Source organism: Rhincodon typus, chromosome 5 (genome assembly GCF_021869965.1).
Source record: "Rhincodon typus isolate 14 chromosome 5, sRhiTyp1.1, whole genome shotgun sequence".
NCBI lineage: Eukaryota > Metazoa > Chordata > Chondrichthyes > Orectolobiformes > Rhincodontidae > Rhincodon > Rhincodon typus.
The window spans coordinates 105,755,193-105,774,702 of NC_063336.1; the positions used below are offsets into that span (position 1 = coordinate 105,755,193).

The window sequence follows — 19,510 nt, forward strand, 5'->3', positions numbered from 1 at the left end:
GGGGGAGGGGGGGGGGGGGCTGGGGGGGGGGGGGGGGGATAGGTGGGAGGAAGGACAGGTTAGGGGGGCGGGGACCAGCTGTACTGGTTTTGGGATGCGATAGGGGGAGGGGAGATTTTGAAGCTTGCGAACCCTGCAGCCCAATGGTATCAATGTGGAGTTCACAAGCTTCAAAATCTCCCCTCCCCCTATCGCATCCCAAAACCAGTACAGCTGGTCCCCGCCTCCCTAACCTGTCCTTCCTCCCACCTATCCCCTCCTCCCACCCCAAGCCCCAGCCCCATCTCCTACCTACTAACCTCATCCCGCCCCCTTGACCTGTCCGTCCTCCCTGGACTGACCTATCTCCTCCCTACCTCCCCACCTATCTTCTCCTCTATCCATCTTCTATCCGCCTCCCCCTCTCTCCCTATTTATTTCAGAATCCCCTTCCCCTCCCCCATTTCTGAAGAAGGGTCTAGACCCGAAACGTCAGATTTCCTGCTCCTGCTGTGTTCATCCAGCTCTACACCTTGTTATTTCAGATTCTCCAGCATCTGCAGTTCCTGCTATCTCATTAACATCCTCAGTGACTGAATCAACTCCTTTCACTGATCCACAGCTCCAACTCCTGTGATCTGCTCCTCTCCTCCCAGAATCTCTCTATGCTGCTCCCCACTCCACCATCCCCTCCCTCAGTTCATAGAATCATAGGACCCCTACCAGTGTAGAAGCAGGCCATTCGGCCCATTGAGTCCATTCTACCCCCAACCCAAACAGCACCCCACTCAGACCCATCCCTCTACCCTTTCCCTGTAACCCTACATTTCCCATGGCCAGTCCACCTATCCTGCCCATCTTTGGACTGTGGGAGGAAACCAGAGCACCCGGAGCGCTGTGAGGCAGCGCTGAGCCGCTGTGCCACCACAAATCACTGTACCACCCCAGTTGCCTGGCCATTCAAGTACATTTCACCCCCTCACCACCCTGATCTCTCACTCCGTCCCCTATACCTACCTCCATCCCAGCCCGCCTCTCAGTTGGGCAAGCTGTGCCCAGGAAACTGAGCCCCAAACTGTTGATCAGGTCTTGAGGAGAGATGCAAAATATAGTAATATTTCCACGGAGTCCTACTACCAAACATTTTGATGGTGTGTATAACGAAAGATAAGGAAGTCAGCGATGAGTGGTCATCACTTTTAAAATTACTGTAACAAGACAGATTAACTAAAAACTCCTTTTATTGGCATGGACTGATTTGCTAAATGTAATAGGTAAGTCAAAAATCATCATTTATTGAGGGAAAAGTGGGTAAATATTTTAACCAAGGGAAGGTGCAAAGTTTTTGCAAGAAGGTAGGATTATTGTGGCAGACATCTGGTGCAGAAGTCATAAGTTATATCACTTCTTTCTATTCTGTAAACCTCTATGGTTTACGGTTCAATCACAATGCCACAATAATGAAAGCAGAAATCAGAAAATTGGTTCTCTTATGACCTTACATAATAGTCATTCTGAATGAACAAAACGGTCTTTTCTGAGTCATGTTTTTCCTTTGGCAGATGCAAACTTTGCATGAAATGTGCAAGAGCTTTGTTATGCATGTTTAATTTATTTAAAATAGTGGTATCAATATTTAACACTCCATATTCTAGAGTTTTGTTTAACATGTTGCTGAATGTTTAAGTACAGCTGTCAAATCTGCCTTCTCTCATGTGAAGAATATTTTTTAACAATTACAATTTTACTTTAAAACTTGAGCTTTTAAAAAAAAACTCTAATCTGTCTACAATTTATTTGTAGTGATTAATGATGAAGAGGTATGCTAAGGAGATTACCTAGTAGTAGGTCTAGACTGGAAATGAATTACAATCTTGTGCCAAAAACTGTAGGTCTTGCATTCCCGGTCTGGTTAAAAGACCTGCATCCTCAGCATTTTTTCCCACTGGAAGATTGAAGGAAGATAATCCTCGTCAGTTGCAGGCTGGTTGGTGGCTAGTCAGGCCCGGCCATGATCCTCTCACACGAAGATCTCATTGTTGCTGAGGGCAGTTAGATCTGTCCTTCGCCTCTGCTTCTCTTTCATGCTGATGCAAAGATTTCTACAACATTCCCGGAGTAACAGGCATTAGTGTGACTTGCACTTCCCACTGGCAATGGTCAATGTTGCACACAGCAAGAGACTTCTTCAAGGAGTCTTTGCTGTCTCCAACCCCACCATCATTCCCTCGGTCAGCTCCCTGTACAACGTAGTCTTGGGCAGTTAACTGCCATCTGTCTAAGCAATGGGGCCCGCTAACACAGTTAGCTTTGCAGGAGGATGACTGCAATATCTGTTTGTGAAACACCTGATACTTTATTTCGTTATTTTTGACTTTTTCCTGAAACTTTCAATGTACAAGAGGTATTTTCCTGGAATGTAACAATGACATGGGTTGCATTTTGCAGTCAGCCAAGGTAAGAAGTTGGAAACACTTTAAGTTGAAATGATACCCTTTGGATTTTGATGAAGAGTCACTGTGCACTAGCAGAGCACCTTAACTAGTATCTGCTTTATCCTGAAAATCCGCACTCTGGAATATTCATTGTGCTGTTGAATTGCACTTTGTCCAACCTGTAGCAGACAGTTATAGATGGCACACTTTTATTTCCATTGTGGATTTTATCTGATCCTGGGAGATATCATCAAGCCTTTGCATAAGTACACCAGGGTAACAGAACAGAATGAGAATATAGTATTACAGCTACAGAGAAGGTGTAGGGAAAGATTAACTTTTGAGACGTCCATTTCAAAGACTCATAGCAGCAGGGAAGAAGATGTTCCTGAATCTGCTGATACATGTTTTCAAACCTTGTATCTTCTGCCCGATGGAAGAGGGTGGAAGAGAGTATAACTGGGGTGGGAGGGGTCTTTGATTATGTTGGCTACTTTCCCAAGGCAGCGCAAAGTATGTATGGAATCAATGGATGGAAGGTTGGTTTGCGTGATGGACTGGATAATGTTCACAACTGTCTGTGATTTCTTGCGATCTTGGGAAAAGCCGTTTCTGTACCACACCGTGATGCATCTGGATATGGAGACATTGAATCACAGAGTTAGGATGCTTTCTATGGTGCATCAATAAAAATTGGTAAGAGTCATTGTGGACATGCCAAATTTCCTTAGCCTTCTGAGGAAGTAGAGACGTTGATATGCTTTCTTGACCATAGTGTCAACATAAATAGAGATTATTAAGACTGTATCTCAATGTAGTAAAGACTGAGGAGATAAAAACCAGAGACAGTAGGAATAAAAACCACTTCTGTGACCAATTGCAAGGGTGCTGAGAGAAATGAGCTTGAATAATTTTATTTGTTAATGTTGTAGGATAAATCTTAAATTCTGTTAACTGCATTTATCCTCAATGTTTTGTAGGTTTCTCTGGCAATTGCGTTGGCTGCGGAGAAAAGGGATTTCGCTATTTCACTGAGTTTTCTAATCACATCAACCTGAAACTGATCACCCAGCCAAAGAAACAAAAGCATTTGAAGTGTTACTTGATTAAAAATGCACAGGGCAGTCTAACTAAAGGACCCTTAATCTGTTGGAAGGGTACAGGTGAGAACTGGATCAAAAATTCTGTTAAGTAAAAAAAAATCAGTCCAGTCAATGATGGATAAATGCTGCAAGCCAAAGAAATCTATCAACCAGGTTTTGTCAAAAACAAATTGGTACAGACCAGAGCCAAAGAAAGCCTGATTTTTGTTGCTTCTGAGGATTTGTGCTGAAAAGTTACCATGATCAAGAATGTTTCAAACTCCGAGCAGAGCAGATTGAGGGGCTCAATGGCCTACTTCTGCTCCTGTGTTTTATGGTTACGTTTCAAAAATTAAGCAACAAATCCTTCAGTTTTAACGTTCAAAAGGATCTTTATAGCCTCCTCCGACCCAGAATCAGGTGAAAATGCTGGGTCCCTGTAATTCAGATTTCTTGCACATTCCCCACTTGATCACTTGTCAATTGGCAACCACACTTTCAACTGTCGAGACTCTAAACTTAAGAATTCCCTTCCAAAATCTTTTCACTTTGCTCTTTTTAAGATGCTCCCTGAAACTGATCTTTTTGACAACTGTGTCAGAGATAGCAAGAACTGCAGATGCTGGAGTCAGAGATAGCAAAGTGTGGAGCTCGAGGAACACAGCAGGCCAGGCAGCATCAGAGGAGCAGGAACGTTCACGTTATGGGTCGGGACCCTTCTTCAGAAATGGGGGAGGGGGAAGGGAGCTGGGAAATAAATAGAGAGAGGAGGGGTGGGGCTGGGGAAGGTAGGTGGGATGGTGATAGGTGAGTGCAGGTGGGGATTGGTCATTGGGATGGGTGGGGTGAATAGGTGGGAGAGAAGATGGCCAGGTAATGTCAGGTGAAGGATGCGGGGATAAGAGGGAGGGTTGGACATGGGATGAGGCTGGGGGTGGGGAGATTTTAAAACTGGTGAATTCCATGTTTAGGCCATCGGGCTGTAGGCTCCCGAGGTTGAATATGAGGTGTTACTCCTCCAGTTTGTGGGTGGTGTCATTGTGACACTAGAGGAGGCCCAGGATGGACACGTCACCCAGGGAGTGGGAGGGGGTTGGTGACCAGAAGATATTGTCATTTGTCACGAACAGAGCGCAGGTGCTCTACAAAGCGGTCTCCAAGTCTACGCTTGGTCTCACCAGTATAGAGAAGGCCACATCGGGAGCAGCGGATACAGTAGACCAAGTTGACGGATGTGCAGGTGAACCCCTGTCTGATATGAAAGGTTTGTTTTGAGCCTTGAGCGGAGGTGAGGGTGTAGGTGTAGGGGCAGGTGTAGCACTTCCTGCGGTTGCAGGGAAAGGTGCCGGGGGTGGTGGGGTTAGTGGGGAGTGTGGAGCCGGCGAGGGAGTCGCGGAGAGAGAAGTCCCTATGGAAGTCAGATAGGGATGGGGAGGGAAATATATCTTTGGTTGTGAGGTCAGATTACAGGTGGTGGAAGTGGCGGAGAATGATACACTGGATGCAGAGGTTCGTGGGGGTGATATGTGAGGACGAGGGGGATTCTGTCTTTGTTTTTGTTGGGGGGAGGGGCTTGATTGCAGAAGTGTGTGAAATGCAAGAGATATGGTTGAGAGCATTTTCGATCACCAGAGGGAGGGAAGGTTTCAGGTCCATCCTGGGCTTCCTCCAGTGAGGCCAAGCGTAGACTCAGACACTGTTTCATAGAACATCTACACTCTGTACGCAACAAACGACAACACCAATCATTTCAACTGCCCCTCCCGCTCCCTGGGCGACATGTCCATCCTGGGCCTCCCCCAGTGTCACAATGACACCACCCGCAAACTGGAGGAGCAGAACCTCATATTCCACCTCAGGATCCTACAGCCCGATGGCCTAAACATGGAATTCACCGGTTTTAAAGTATCCCCACCCCGACCTCATCCCTTGTCCAACCCTCCCTCTCATCCCCGCATCCTTGACCTGACACAACCTCTCCATCTTCTCTCCCACCTATCCGCTCCTCCTACCTTACTAACCAAATCCCCACCACTGCCTACCTGCACTCACCTATCACCATCCCACCTACCTTCCCCAGCCCCACCCCTCCTCTCTCTCTTTATTTCACAGCTCCCATCCCCCTCCCCCATTTCTGAAGAAGGGTCCCGACCCGAAACATCAGCTTTCCTGCTCCTCTGATGCTGCCTGGCCTGCTGTGTTCCTCCAACTCCAAACTGTTGGTTTTGACAAATATGTTCTGATGTCAGCTTTTTTTAAAATTTGTGCCAGTTTTTGTTTCGTTACACTCCCGTGAATCACTTGTAATAATTTCCTACGTCACAGCCATTGCTTAAATGCAAGTTATTTCTGTTGTTGTAGTGGAGGCAGTCACTGAGTGATCTGAAGCCTAGCTTTGTTTGTAAGGTTGAAGAATTCCAACTGACTGCGTTTGTTTTTAACAGAGGGCAGAACCCAGCAGTCACCCTCAAGTTCCACCTCGAGCATTCCCTCACAACCACCTGAGAGTCCCGCCTCATCAACGACAGGAGCATCAGCAGACAGCGTTGCTGGGAATAATCAGAATGCATTAACTGGATTACAGCAAGCAGGTGCTTGAGACTGTGTCTTTTAACTGTGATCAGTGTTCTTTGGGTGGCACCGTGGCCCAGTGGTTAGCACTGCTACCCCACAGTGCCAGGGACCCGGGTACAATCCCAGTCTCGGGTGACTGTCTGTGCGGAGTTTGTATATTTACCCCGTTTCTGCGGGAGGCTGCAGTTTTCTCCCACTGTCCAAGGATGTGTGAGTTAGGTGGATTGGCCATGCTAAGTTACCCATAGTGTTCGGGGAAGTCCATTAGCCATGGGAAAAGCAGGGTGACGGGGATAGGGTAGGGAGATTAGTCTGGGTGGGATACGATTTGGAGGGTCAGTGTGGACTTTGTTGGACCAAGTGACCTGTTTCCACACTGTAAGGATTTGTTTCTGTTCCTCTTTTCAATAAGTCTCCAGTTTTCTACTTTAAACCTTACAACATATGAGCACCAACTAGAGGGGTTAAGCTGGTGAAATAAGACTTTGGCAGCGGCACAGAAGAGACAGTAATAGATCCTTGATGAGCCCTGGGAGAGTTTGTTTCCCATTGAAGCCCGTGCAGAGGAGAATAGCGTGAGGGTTCACCGTGGTGGTGTGTGATGGTCAATCCATTGTTTTCTTCTAAAACTGAATTTTACCCTAAATTTAATATGCTATTTATAGAGTCATAGAGTCATACTGCACGGAAACAGACCCCTTAGTCCAACCAGTTCATGCCAACCATAATCCAAACTAAACTAGTCCCACTTACCTGTGCTTGGTCCATATCCCTCCAGACATTTCTTATTCATGTACTTATCTAAATATCTTTTAAACATTGTAACTGTACCTGCATCCATCACTTCCTCTGGAAGTCCATTCCACGCACGAACTACCCTCTGTGTAAAAAAAATTTGCCCGCCATGTCTTCTTAAAATCTTTCTCCTTTCACCTTAAAAGTACACCCTCTAGTCTTGAAATCCCCCACCCTAGGGAAAAGACACTTGCTATTCACCTTATCTATCCGCCTGAGAGGTCAACTCTCAGCCTCCTGTGCTCCAGTGAAAATTGCCCCAGCCTATCCAGCCTCTCCTTGTAACTCAAACCCTCCATTCTGGGCAACATCCTGGTAAATCTCTTCTGAACCCTCACCAGCTTGAAAATAACTGGGCAACCAGAACTGGACACAGTATTCCAGAAGAAGCCTCACCAATGTCCTATACAACCTCAACGTAGTGTCCCAACTCCTCTACTCAAAGGACAGAGCAATGAAGGCAAGCATGCTAAATGCCTTCTTAACCACCCTGTCTACATTTGATGCAAACTTCAAAGAATTATGTACTTGAACCCCTAAGTCTTAACTAGATCTGTCTGAATAGCAGAAGTGAAACAGTAGGGGTAATTTTCTGTATCTATACTCTCTATGTGGAGACTCCCAGTCATGATTTTAGGCTGACACCCATCTTCCCCATAATTTTCCAAGTCCTGAAACACGTTCTCTGTAGTTAAGGCCATATGCAAATGCATATGACTATCTTTATACCAGTTAAGGACATTAAACCCAATGCTTTTTGTTCATACTTATGTTACTGCAGGTACTACAGTTTGTAAAATATTGTAACTTTTGTGTTTTTTAAAGCTGTGCTTTATGCTTTTGTTTTAGGGATTCGTTAGGGTAAAATGGTAAGGTGGTTTGTCTATGCAAGTGGCTTTGAGTTGACGTGGGAGACATTATTAATAAATTGAAATAGTTAAAGCTAAGTAGAAGCAAAAATAAAGTGACCTGGCTAGACCAGGTACTGCTAATTCCATTGATCTCTTGGGTTGGTGGATTACTTTGGGTGATTTGTTTGTTTGGACATTTTGTTTGACATTTCTGTAATTAATGTCAGCTCTGACTCAATCGATGTCTGTATTCAGTTCAAGTCCCACTGAGAGCCTTGAGCACACCCTTTAGGCTGATATTCCAGTGCAGTGCTGAAGAAATGGTAGAGGTGCCATTTTCTGGATTAGCTGTTAAAACAAACAGTAAACATATGAATTAGGAGGAGGGATAGGTCACTTGGCCCAGGAGTCTGCTCCATCATTCAACAAGATCAAGACTGATCTGCTCACTCCACATTCCTGTCTTCTCCCCATAACAGTTTCACCCATTGATGGTCAAAAATCTATCCATTTCTGCTTTGAAGAATTCAAACTTCTACTGCTTTTAGAGGAAGAGAATTCCAATGACTCACCACCCTCTGAGAGGAAAAAAATCTTCTCATCTCTGTCTTAAATGGGTGACCCCTGAATTTTAAACAGTGACCCTTAATTCTTAATAAAAACCGAAAGAACTGCGGATGCTGTGAATCAGGAACAACAACAAAATTGCTGGAAAAGCTCAGCAGGTCTGGCAGCATCTGTGAACGTAAAAATAGAGTTAACGTTTCGGGGGCGGTGACCCTTCCTCGGTTCTGAAATGTTATGAACCCGAAACGTTAACTCTGTTTTTACCTTCACAGATGCTGCCAGACCTGCTGAGCCTTTCCAGCAACTTTGTTTTTGACCCTTAATTCTTGATTTTCCCACCAAAGGAAACATCCTTTCCACATCTGAGCTGTCAACATCCTTCAGGATCTTATGTTACGATCAAGTCACCTTTTACCCTTCCAAACTCCAGTCGATACAAGCCCAGCCTACCCAACCTTACCTCAAGACAACCCACCCATTCCAGATACAAGTCCAGCAAACCTTTGTTGAACTACTTCCAATATATTTACATTCTTCCTTAAATAAGGAGACGAATACTATACATGGTACTCCAGATGCTGTATAACTGAAGCATAATCACCCTATTTGTATAGTCAATTGCCCATGCAATTAATGAGATCATCACATTTGCTTTCTTAATTATTTGCTGTACCTGCAAGTCATGCTTGAGGATACCCAATCCCTCTCCATTGCTGAACTGTCCCATCTCTCACCACGTAGTCTGTTCCCTGCTATGATGTCATTAATGGGGACTTCTAATATCTTCTCCATGACTGATATTATACTAATTGTTAATATCTTTAACTATTTTAGTTGAGCACTGATAATGTGTCCTCGCCTTTGAATTTTCCTTTCTCATTGGAATGTATCTATTCTGTATATTCTGAAATATCCCTCAAATATCTGCCACTGCCATCTGCATTCACCTATCCCTAAACCTAATTTACCAGTACACTTTAGCTAGTTCTGCTCTCATGCCCTTGGAATTGCTCTTATGTTTAAAACACTGGTCTCACTCCCTTCCCTCAAAATGTAACATGCAATTGTATTATGGCCCCTGCTACCTCAGGGCACTCTCACTATGAGGTTGTAAATTAATTCTGTTTCATTCCACAACACCAGGTCTAAATGAGCTTGTTCCCTGATACTCCAGTTCCAGAATGTACCAATATAAGAAAATATCTCATCTGTACCCAAACTGGATCTACATCCCGATTACTGTACTTAGTTGATCCTTCTCTATTGTGCTAAACCATGATTAATCAAGAAAGCCTCATCACCACCTTTCCTAGTTTCTTGTCTTTCCTAATGTGTTCATCCTACAGTAATGTCTCTGTAATAGCCACCAAATACTTATTTGTATTTGTGCTGTCCATTAATCTGTTTTGTTCCAAATGCTATGTTTATTCAGTTACAGAGTTTTTAGTTTTGTCCTTTTATTCTAGACTTATCTGTTGATTTATTCTTATATTTGAGTTCTCTATTCCTTCCTGTCATGGTCTGTTTGGCATTTTTCGTATTGATATCATTACATCTTGCCTTATCTATACCTTGGGATTTACCACATCTTTCAAATTGATCCTTTGCCCCCCCCACCGGAATTACATTGAAACCTTCTCAATTTCCCTCATTGTACAACTTGTTAGAACACTAGCTTCAGCACTGTTAATCCAGACGAACAAAATAGGAACAGAAGTTGACCATTCGGCCCCTTGAGCCTACTCCACCATTTAATAAGATCCTGGCTGATCAAGATCAGTTTCGAATTACACAATCCCATCTCCCTCTCATAACCTTTGATTCCTTTACCAAGTAAGAATCTACCCAGATCTGTCCTTAAAATATTTAATGACCTCCGTTGCCTTCTGAGGCAGAGTTCCAAAGTTCCAGCACCCTGGAAGAAAAAATTCTCGTCTTTTTCGTGAAAGTGCAACCCCTTATTTTCCCAAACTAGTGTTTGAATCATAGATTCATTTCTCTAATTTTAATTACCATATACTTGTGGCTTAGATGATAATCCAGAGATTATTAACCTTTGAGGTTCAGCTTTTAAGCTCCTCTGTGCTTACGCAGAGCTCATTTCCTTGATCTGCCTATGTTGCTCATCCCTACATGGACCAAAATGACTAGATCCCCTCTCCCACTCTCTGCAATTTTCTTTCTGTCCCTGAACAGATGTCCCAAGGTTGTGTCTGCACTGTCAGGTGAACATACAAGACCCTATGGCACCACTTTGAAGAGCAGGGGAGTCCTGGTCAACAGGTGTCCTTCGATCAACATCGCTCCAAGAAAAATCTAATCTTTCTTTCAGCGCTGCTGAGTGGGAGGATACTGTGCAGAAATTGGCTGACATTCAGTCATACAGTGGCAGTATTATAAGAGCACTTTACTGTCTTGTGTTGGAATATCTTTTGATTAGGAGATGCTGTGTATAAATGTGAATATTTCTTCATTATTAATGTTTTGATCACATTAAGGTGGTTTTAATTTGATATTACCATGCAGTCTGCTTTGCTGTTAGGACTCACGTTTAGGAAGATTTTGGTCACATTTTCCATATTGAAATTGTTCGTGTTAAATGCATTGTTAGAAAGAGCTGCTTTGGTAAATCTGCTTTCACAGAATTCAAAAAATGGTAGCAGGATAATGGCGAGTTTGTATGTATCTAGGCAGCAGTTTTAGAAGATGAATGCATTTTATTGGAGTTGGTGGGAAGGGGAAGGTTCATGTTCTTGGCCTATATTTCCCAAAGGAAAGAGAAAGGGACAACCTCCCCGCTCCTAATGATACTCTTCACAGAATGGAAAGGAGAGGCTACATATGTTGGCACTTCTTCTATGTTTGACTGGGAACTTGTTTCTCACCGAAATTTATCGAAAATTAACGCTTTACTCTTGCACTTCAAGTTTATTAATTCAGGAAAATATAACAATGTTATTAAGAATGTGAATACCTCCATATATTCCTGTCGTTCCTCTTTATTTAACAGCATGGTCCTTGACCAGAGTTGGTTGTCATTGCAGGTGCTCCAACAGATCAGGCTGTTTCTCGAGCTGTTATAGGGGCTTCTGCAAGTCAAAACAACAGAGATTCAGTCAGGCATCAGAACGCAATGAAGACCAACAACGTATCCTGTCAGAATATGGCGAGACCCTCAGTGATAGGTACAGTAATTGCAAGCCTAAATGCCTTCTCATAGTGTCAGCTGTGATTCATTTGGTGTTAGAAATATGTCCATCAAATGATATATGTGATGATGCTGTGGCTTTAAGAGGGTTTTTTTTCAAAGAGCGTTTTAAGGTAGAGGTGAGGAGCTGTATACTGGGCAAGCCAGTGTAGTAAACAGCTTGTGAGGCCTTGGGGATTTTTTTAAAAGTTGGAACAATAGAAGCAGCCTGGATGGGTGTGACCAACTCGCACAGACTGGGACTTTAGTTTTTTTTCTGGTTTTTAGGTTTAGCTTTAAGCAGTTGCTGTTATGGGCTTGAAGAAGGGGACGTTATTTTTCCTTCTCTTGATTACGGCCAAGAGCTGGGGATTCTCTTCCTAGGCTGCCAGATTGCATGTGGGACAAAATCTGTTTTTCCGAGTTTGCCTTTTTGCCAAAGGGTGCATTTATAGGATTTTAATATATTGGAACAGTTAATTAATAATAATGTTAAGTCTTCCAATAGATTTAAGTTATTCGAAGTTCCTCTTTCTATGGTTGTATTTTAACTAGACTGTTTAAATAAATTGTGTTTTGCTTAACATTGAGCAGTTTGACCAGTCATATTGCATCTGGAACTCCACACTTTACATTTGCCTTAAAAATAAGAAGAGGTTAGCTTGGGATCTGGTCTGTTCCATAAGAGATATTAAATCAGGACCATGTATGTTTTCTCAGGTGAATGTAAACAATCCCATAATAGTATTTCAAAAAGAAAATTTCAGGAAATACCCCTGCGTGCAGGCCAATTTTTTTTTATCTCTCAATGAGCACGACTTTGAAAACGTGCAGTCTTTTTTAAAAAAACTAACATCATTTTTGTAAGTAAATGTAACCTTTGGTTTAAGGACTAGCATGTGTTTAGTACAGCAGTTCTTTAAAGGTTACCTAGCGACCACCTAGCCATTTGTTGACCAGCTCCCTAATGTGGTATTTGTGCATTTATGCAGTGATTACTGAGTACTAAACGATGAAGGATTGGGGGTGGGGGTGAGGCATCAAACTGCTAGAAAACTGGGGTTCTTACTGGATGACTACCTGTCTGGTTTCTCTGGATATTGACACTGTTGTTTATAACAGGACACAGTTATAAAACTGGAGTTCGGGCCTTTAGGAGTGAAATCAGGAAGCACCTTTTTACGCAAAGGTTAGGAGCAAACCTGGAACTCATTACCTGAAAAAAAAAGTGGATGCTGGGTTAATTGAAAATATGAAAACTGAAATTGATAGATTTTCATTAGGAAGCTGTATGAAAGGATATGAAACAACAGCAGGTCAATGTATTGCGGTACAGAGCAATCATGTTGTAGTTAAATTGCAGAATAAGCTTGAGAGACTGACTGACTTACTCCTGTTTCTCTGAGGTTACGAGTAGAATTCCTGTATTTACACCATTTTCAAAGCTTTGCAAATAGCTCAGTACACAATGGGATGAATCTTAAATTCATACTTCGAATTAACTGGATTTAATTTAAAAGGTATTCATTTTGATTGTTGGTAACAAATTAAATAAAAATCTTTCAAGTGTGCACAAATGGAAGCATGAAATTCTCGCCTGTATACGTGCATGCTGTTGTCATGATAACTGATATTTTTTATACTGTTGGACAGGCAATTTAGCTAATTCAGGGCCTCCAAAGAAACGGCATAGGGGCTGGTCACCAGACTCCTCCTCAGCAATAGAAACACTCTCCATTCACAGCAATCCAACAGCTCAAAATTCAGGAAGCAAAACTGGTAAGCTCCATCACCGACATTCTTGCTATCCAGTCTATGTTTGTCCTATTTCTAGTTTTGTATTATACAATAGGCTACTCATTTCTTAGTGATGGTACAACTATCTGATACACATGAAATGTTTTTGCAGTGTTTTGTATAACTGAATATTTCTGCTGAGGTACTTGGGTTCAGTTAGTGGGGTGGAAATTGAGCATTTGGATAACGCGTTCCATTTTATGATATGAATTATGTTTCGTTCTCTCTTTCTCTAAATGCTTCTGGTCTTTTCAACCATTGTCTTTATAACTAGTTGTTTATGTAATTTTAACATTATTAAGCTGGCAAATTTCATGATTTGTTTAAATGTACGAGTATTTCTTAAATTATGCCTTGCATAGCTGACCTCAAGTTTAATGCATCCCATAAGAGTTTGCTTTTTAAGTGGTTCCATCAACGTATAATTCATCACCATCTCAAACACAATGGTATTGTCCCACCAAGGACACTTACCAGTCAACATTCACATTTCAGGGAACATACACGATGTAGATATCAAGTAACATTGAAGGAAAAGAACAGTGTCTAATTCGAGAAACTATTTATCATTATTTGAATTTTTTGCACGCATTATTTTGCACTGTCATCAGAAATACACCTGATGCACCTAACAGCAGAGAACATCAATGTCTTTCCTGGAAACATCTTTTCCATTGTTAGTGAGGCAGAAGTGTTGGCATTAATTCCCTCTCTAAGGGCATTGTGGGTCTATCTATAGCACAAGGACTGCAACATTCAAGAAGGCAACTCACCACCACCTTCTCAAGGGCAACGAAGAACAGGCGATAAATATTGGCCAGTCAGTGATGCTCACATCCCATGAATGAATAACAAAAACCTAGTCCAACAAAAAAATCTTTGAAGATACTAGATTATAGTTTCAGTTTTTGGAAATTTATGGTAATTTAAAACAGAAATAGTTTGCAATGTGAACAATTGAATTTGCAGTTTCTCTTTGATTGTATGTTTGTTTTGTGGTAATTTGTAACTGAGCCTAGAATTTCAAACCCTTGTAACAAATAAAATATGCGAAGGAGTAACACTCTATTTTATGTGTTTATGTTACTCATTTTTAGCGTCATTTCCCTGTTTATGTAATGGAAAGGATCAAAATGGAAATAATCTTAGGTTTGAAAAGCGCTATCAGAGGATATTTGGAGAATTTCTGCAGTACATCTTGTAGATAGCACACATTTTTGCTGCTACTGATGCTTATGGATGGAGTGCCAATCATCAGGCTGCTTTGTTGTAGATGGTGTCATGCTTCTTGAGCATTGTTGGAGCTACAGGGAAATGGGGAATGTTCCATTTCTTTCCTTTAAAGTCTTCAGGGCTCAATATTGAGACATTCAGCGACTTCAGAAACTGGACTTTGTTCTCCATTTTGATTATAACACCCCATCCAGTATCTTGTTTGTGTCTTGTTCTCAGCAGAGCAGACCATTTTCTGCTTTTCACACCTGCCATTTGCACCTATATTACATCTATATCTCTCCTTTACAACCATTAGCACTATCTTTGTCTTTTGCTGTGGGCATCCTTGCCATTTGTTCCCCTCACTCCTAACCCACCCCTTCCCCCCACTCAATCATCAGTATGACTAAACACCATTGTTTTGCACTTCCATTCAGTTCTGAAGAAGAGTCTTATCAGATTCAAAACATTAACTCTGTTTCTCTCTCCATAGATGCTGCCAAACTTGCTGAATTTCTTTAGTATTTCCTGTTTTTATTTCATATTTCCAGCATCCACAGTTTTTGCTTTTATTTGAGCAATTAATGAGTTGCAAGTGGCTGGAAATGAGGAATTACTGATCGTTATTGAAGTGGAAAGTTGGGAAAACTTATTCCCTATGTCAAGGATCTGATTTCTTTGATTCCCACTGTATTTTCCCAACTTCCTCCATTGTTAGTGGAAGCAAAGTTAAAAGTCTGTCAACAATATTATGAAGTAAGGCAATTTAGAGAAGGGCATCCATTAATCAGAAGAAGTGTGTTTTGTAATTCTTTTATGATTTTTATGATTTCACAAAGTTATGTCCAAAAAATTGTTTTCATTCCAATGACTTTTCCAGATATACAGATTGGCTCAGGGACTTACAAGGCCAATGTCTATTGGAAGTAAAATAAGAAGTCACCTGACTTCTCAACTCCGTTTGGTTTTAAATTGTCCATTTACAATGGTCTGGAGAAGGTGGTAGAAGGTTTTCCCTGTAAACAGTTACAATACCTTGAAGTAATGATGGTGCTCCTATCTTTGTGTGACTTTACCACTGCCAATGTATTTACAACTCCCACTTTGTATCACTCTCCATACATGTTTCCCTCTGTCTACAGCTTTCAGAATATAGGTTAAGACAACTTCTAGCTTTATTGAATCTGATAATAAATATGAAGACCGTTGCTTTTCTTGATGTATATTAGTAACTTGGACCAGGGTGTACAGGACACAATTGTGGAGTTGGCACAAAATTTGGAAGCATAATGAACTTGATAAAGATAGTGATAGACCTCTGGGAAGACAGCAAAGCTAATGTTGCTGGACCTGTAGCAGGTGAAATCTAATACAAAGAAATGAGAAATGATGCATTTTTGAAAGAATGAAGAAAGGCAAAATAACATGAAGTATACAATGCGACAGTTGAAGTGGGAGCAGAGTAACATGGGGTATATATACACAAATCATTGAAGATAGAGGGGCAGATTAAAAAAACACGAGAACTTGGTTTTATAAGTAACAGTATAAGAAGTTACGATGAACAGAAACAACCTGCAGTTACATAATACCTTTAGCATGATGTTATATCCCTAAATGTTTCAAAGGAGCTTTGTGAAACAAGATCTGACACTAAGCCTCATAAGGCAATATTAGAAACGACAATTGAAATCTTGGCCAAAGAGGTTAGTATTAAGACTAATGCAGGAAAGCATGTTAGAGAGACCAAGAGTTTTAGGGAGAGAATTCCAGAGCTTAGCTCCGAGGCAACTGAAGGTGTGTGATCAATGGTGCAGCCGTTAAAATCAGGAATGTTCATGAGGCTAGAAGTAATTGAGAACAGATAACTTGACATGATTATGAGGCTAGAGAAGATCACAGATGAGGGGCTGGAGGTAAGATCATGGATGGATTTGAAAATGGAAATCAGAATATTAAAATTAAAGGCACTGCTTAACCAGGAGCTAGTATAGGTCAGGAAGCACAGGGCTAAAAGGTGAACAGAACTTAGTGTGAATTAACAGACACATGCAGAAGAATTTTGGATAGCCTTAGATAGATTGTGGGAGACCCACCAGGATGACAATGAGTTAGTCAAATCCAGAAGTACCAACGTTAGGGGATTAGGTGCACTAATACGAGTGTGGTTGGATGATGGAAATAGGATACAAATATGTTACTGGAAGCTTTTCTCCGGGTCAAATATGACACCAACGTTGTAAACATACTGGTTTTATCTCAGACTGTTGCCAGGGAGAGGGATGGAGTCAATAGCTTGAGAACAGAACCTTATTAATCCACTTGAGTAATATGTCCAATTCTGGCCTCTGTAATTTAAGAGGGACTTGAAGGCTTTCGAGAGGGTACCAAATGAGAAAGATTTCAGGTTGAGGAACTTCAGTCACATGGGTAGTTTGGAAAAGCTGAGGTTGCTCTTCTTATCGAAGAGAAAGTTGAGAGCGAACTTTGTAAAAATGTTCAAAAACTTAAAAGTGTATAGACAAAGTAGATGGAGAGCCAGCAACAGCCAAATAGATTGACTGTCCTTCTGTGATGTAATGCCTGTGATTCTACAACATTTCACTGAATTGGTTACAAATAGGAAAAAATAATCGTTGTGTGAATAGGTCCTTTTGCTGTCAAACCCCCAAATACACTCTTGCATTTTCAAGATGTATCTTTGATTGACCAAAGAACATGCTTTGTCCTACTTAGAGACTGGATCTAAGCCAAAATTTTCTTAAAACATCTGAGATCATAGTTTGCCGTTTCTGACACAGCACTGTTAAAATAGACGAGCTCCTGTTTCACTTGAGATCCTATAGTTTTGCTGCTAAAATTCTATGATATACATCATTCCCACTCCCCAAGACTGCATGTGAGCAATGGCATTGTAGATCAGTTTCCAATTTCTATACATGACACAGGGACAATTCCTGAAGTATATTCAGTTGCTATTGTGTTACTTCATGTAGGTAAATAGCAGTCCTGACTCAATGCAGTAAAGGTTCACAATGCATATTGAACTAATCATTGTGCAATAATAGCTCTTGAAATTCATTGTGTCCTTTTGCTAGTTGCAGACATTGCGGAATTAGCTTGTATGACTCAATCCAGCCTTTTAGGACCAATTTCTTCTCCACTTACTACCTCAGAAGAACCTGTCGTTGTACCTGACAATTTACTTAAAATCTGCAGGACCAGACCTGTAATTTTTAAAGGTAACGATCCTAGGTCAGTCATTTACCATTGGGTTTATACTTTGGGTTGGATTTGAGGGTAGGGTGGGGATAACTGGGGAAAGGGAACATTCGTTCAGATTGTGTCACCTGGGAGTATAGTTTGGAGGTGCCAAAAACCTCTGAAGGGCGTCAGGAGAGTTCAAAGAAAAGGACCGTTTTCTAGAAAGATTATGGTGACCTTTTCCAGCCAGTTGGCTTCTCCCCCCAAGACTTTCATCAAACAGTCCTCTCCTGACCTTCACATCAATGTTATGTTGCTCTGCCGATAACATCAGCGGGATGCAACTTTTGTAAGTTAAGTGGACACCTAGAATCCCTACAGTGCAGAAGCAGGCCCTTCAGCCCATCATGTCCAGCCAACCCTCCAAAGACCACCCCACCCAGACCTGTGTCTTTACCCTATCCCTCTAACCATGCATTTCTCATGGGAAATCCACCCAACCTCCACATCCCTGGACACAGTGGGCAATTTAGCATGGCCAATCCATGATACGTGCGCATCTTTGGACTGTGGGAAGAAACAGAGCGTCCAGAGGAAACCCACACAGAAATGGGGAGAATGTGCAAACACCACACAGTCACCCAAGGCTGGAATCAAACCCAGGCCTCTGGCACCGTGAGGCAGCAGTGCTAACCACTGAGCCACCCATCCTCGACTGCTTTTGATGGGAGCCCTGTCATTGCCTGTATTACAGCAGTTAGCGTTGCTGTCACTGAGAATGCGGTCAGCTATTATTGGGGTTTTCATTTCCAAGATTGTAATTTGCCCTTTCCTGTGTATAAGTTGGGGAGGAGTGGCTAAAATTAAGGTCACAATAAAGGAAATCTATAATTCACTCAATGCTTGTCTACCAAGTCAACAGCAGAATTGTTAATTCACTTAACGTACTGGAACTGGGACTTCGCAAACAATAAAAGAAAGAAATTTTAATTGCAAATATCGCGAAATGTGAAAAATGCCCAGAATGGAATCAATGTGAGATAATTAATTGTGAAAAGTGAGGATAAATGCAACAATTTCATTTTTTAGGCCATGGAAACCTTCCTTACCTCTGTGGTAATTTGAATGATATAGTAGTCAGTCCAATGCTGCAGAACTGCTACCGAAACACTCAAACTTTCCCTCGAGCGTATGAACAACATAGTACATCTGTAACTACAGTGTTGTCCGTAGAGATGCAAATCTTACTGACAGTTTACTACCTAGCTCAACTTGGTAAGTGTTGATTGGTTGTCTTCTGATTCATAAACTATAAATTACATTTCTGCAGTCTGCAAATGTTACGTATAATTGAATTTCATTATTTTAGCAATGCTCTTTTTTTATGCTCCGGATTCTGTTCCTAAACCTCTTGGCCTGTCCATCTCTCTGTCTCTTCCTCCTTCAACCTGCATCTTAAAAACCCTCTTCTTTGAGCAATCAGTCATCTGTACAAACATTACTGTAAGTGACTCAGCATTGAACTCTTTGATAACACTGCTATAAATTACCATAGGTTTTTTTTCTAATATAAAAGATGGCATGTACATGCAAATTGTTGCTGTTGGAAAAAAAAAATCAGGAATCCCTATTTTTCTTATTTATATTTTAGTCAAGTTTCATTAATTTTAGAAATGACCACATCCCTCATATCCCTTTCCCCACAAACAAATTCTTGAAATTAACAATAATGCATATGTACATCATGCATTTAATATGATTCATTTTCTCAAGAGGCTTCACGGATGTGATAATATTTGGTGACTATTTGAACATAGCCAGCAG

General features: G+C 41.6%; 1 protein-coding gene across 1 annotated transcript in view; it reads left to right on the forward strand.

Moving 5' to 3' along the window:
* greb1 (growth regulating estrogen receptor binding 1) overlaps positions 1-19,510 on the forward strand; it is a 186,083-nt gene that overhangs the window by 63,296 nt on the left and 103,277 nt on the right. Inside the window, exons 6-11 of the mRNA XM_048597113.1 lie at positions 3,395-3,577; positions 5,941-6,087; positions 11,328-11,468; positions 13,124-13,249; positions 17,581-17,724; positions 18,776-18,961. Of these exons, the coding sequence (XP_048453070.1) occupies positions 3,395-3,577; positions 5,941-6,087; positions 11,328-11,468; positions 13,124-13,249; positions 17,581-17,724; positions 18,776-18,961 (927 nt within the window). The remainder of the gene's footprint in view (positions 1-3,394; positions 3,578-5,940; positions 6,088-11,327; positions 11,469-13,123; positions 13,250-17,580; positions 17,725-18,775; positions 18,962-19,510) is intronic.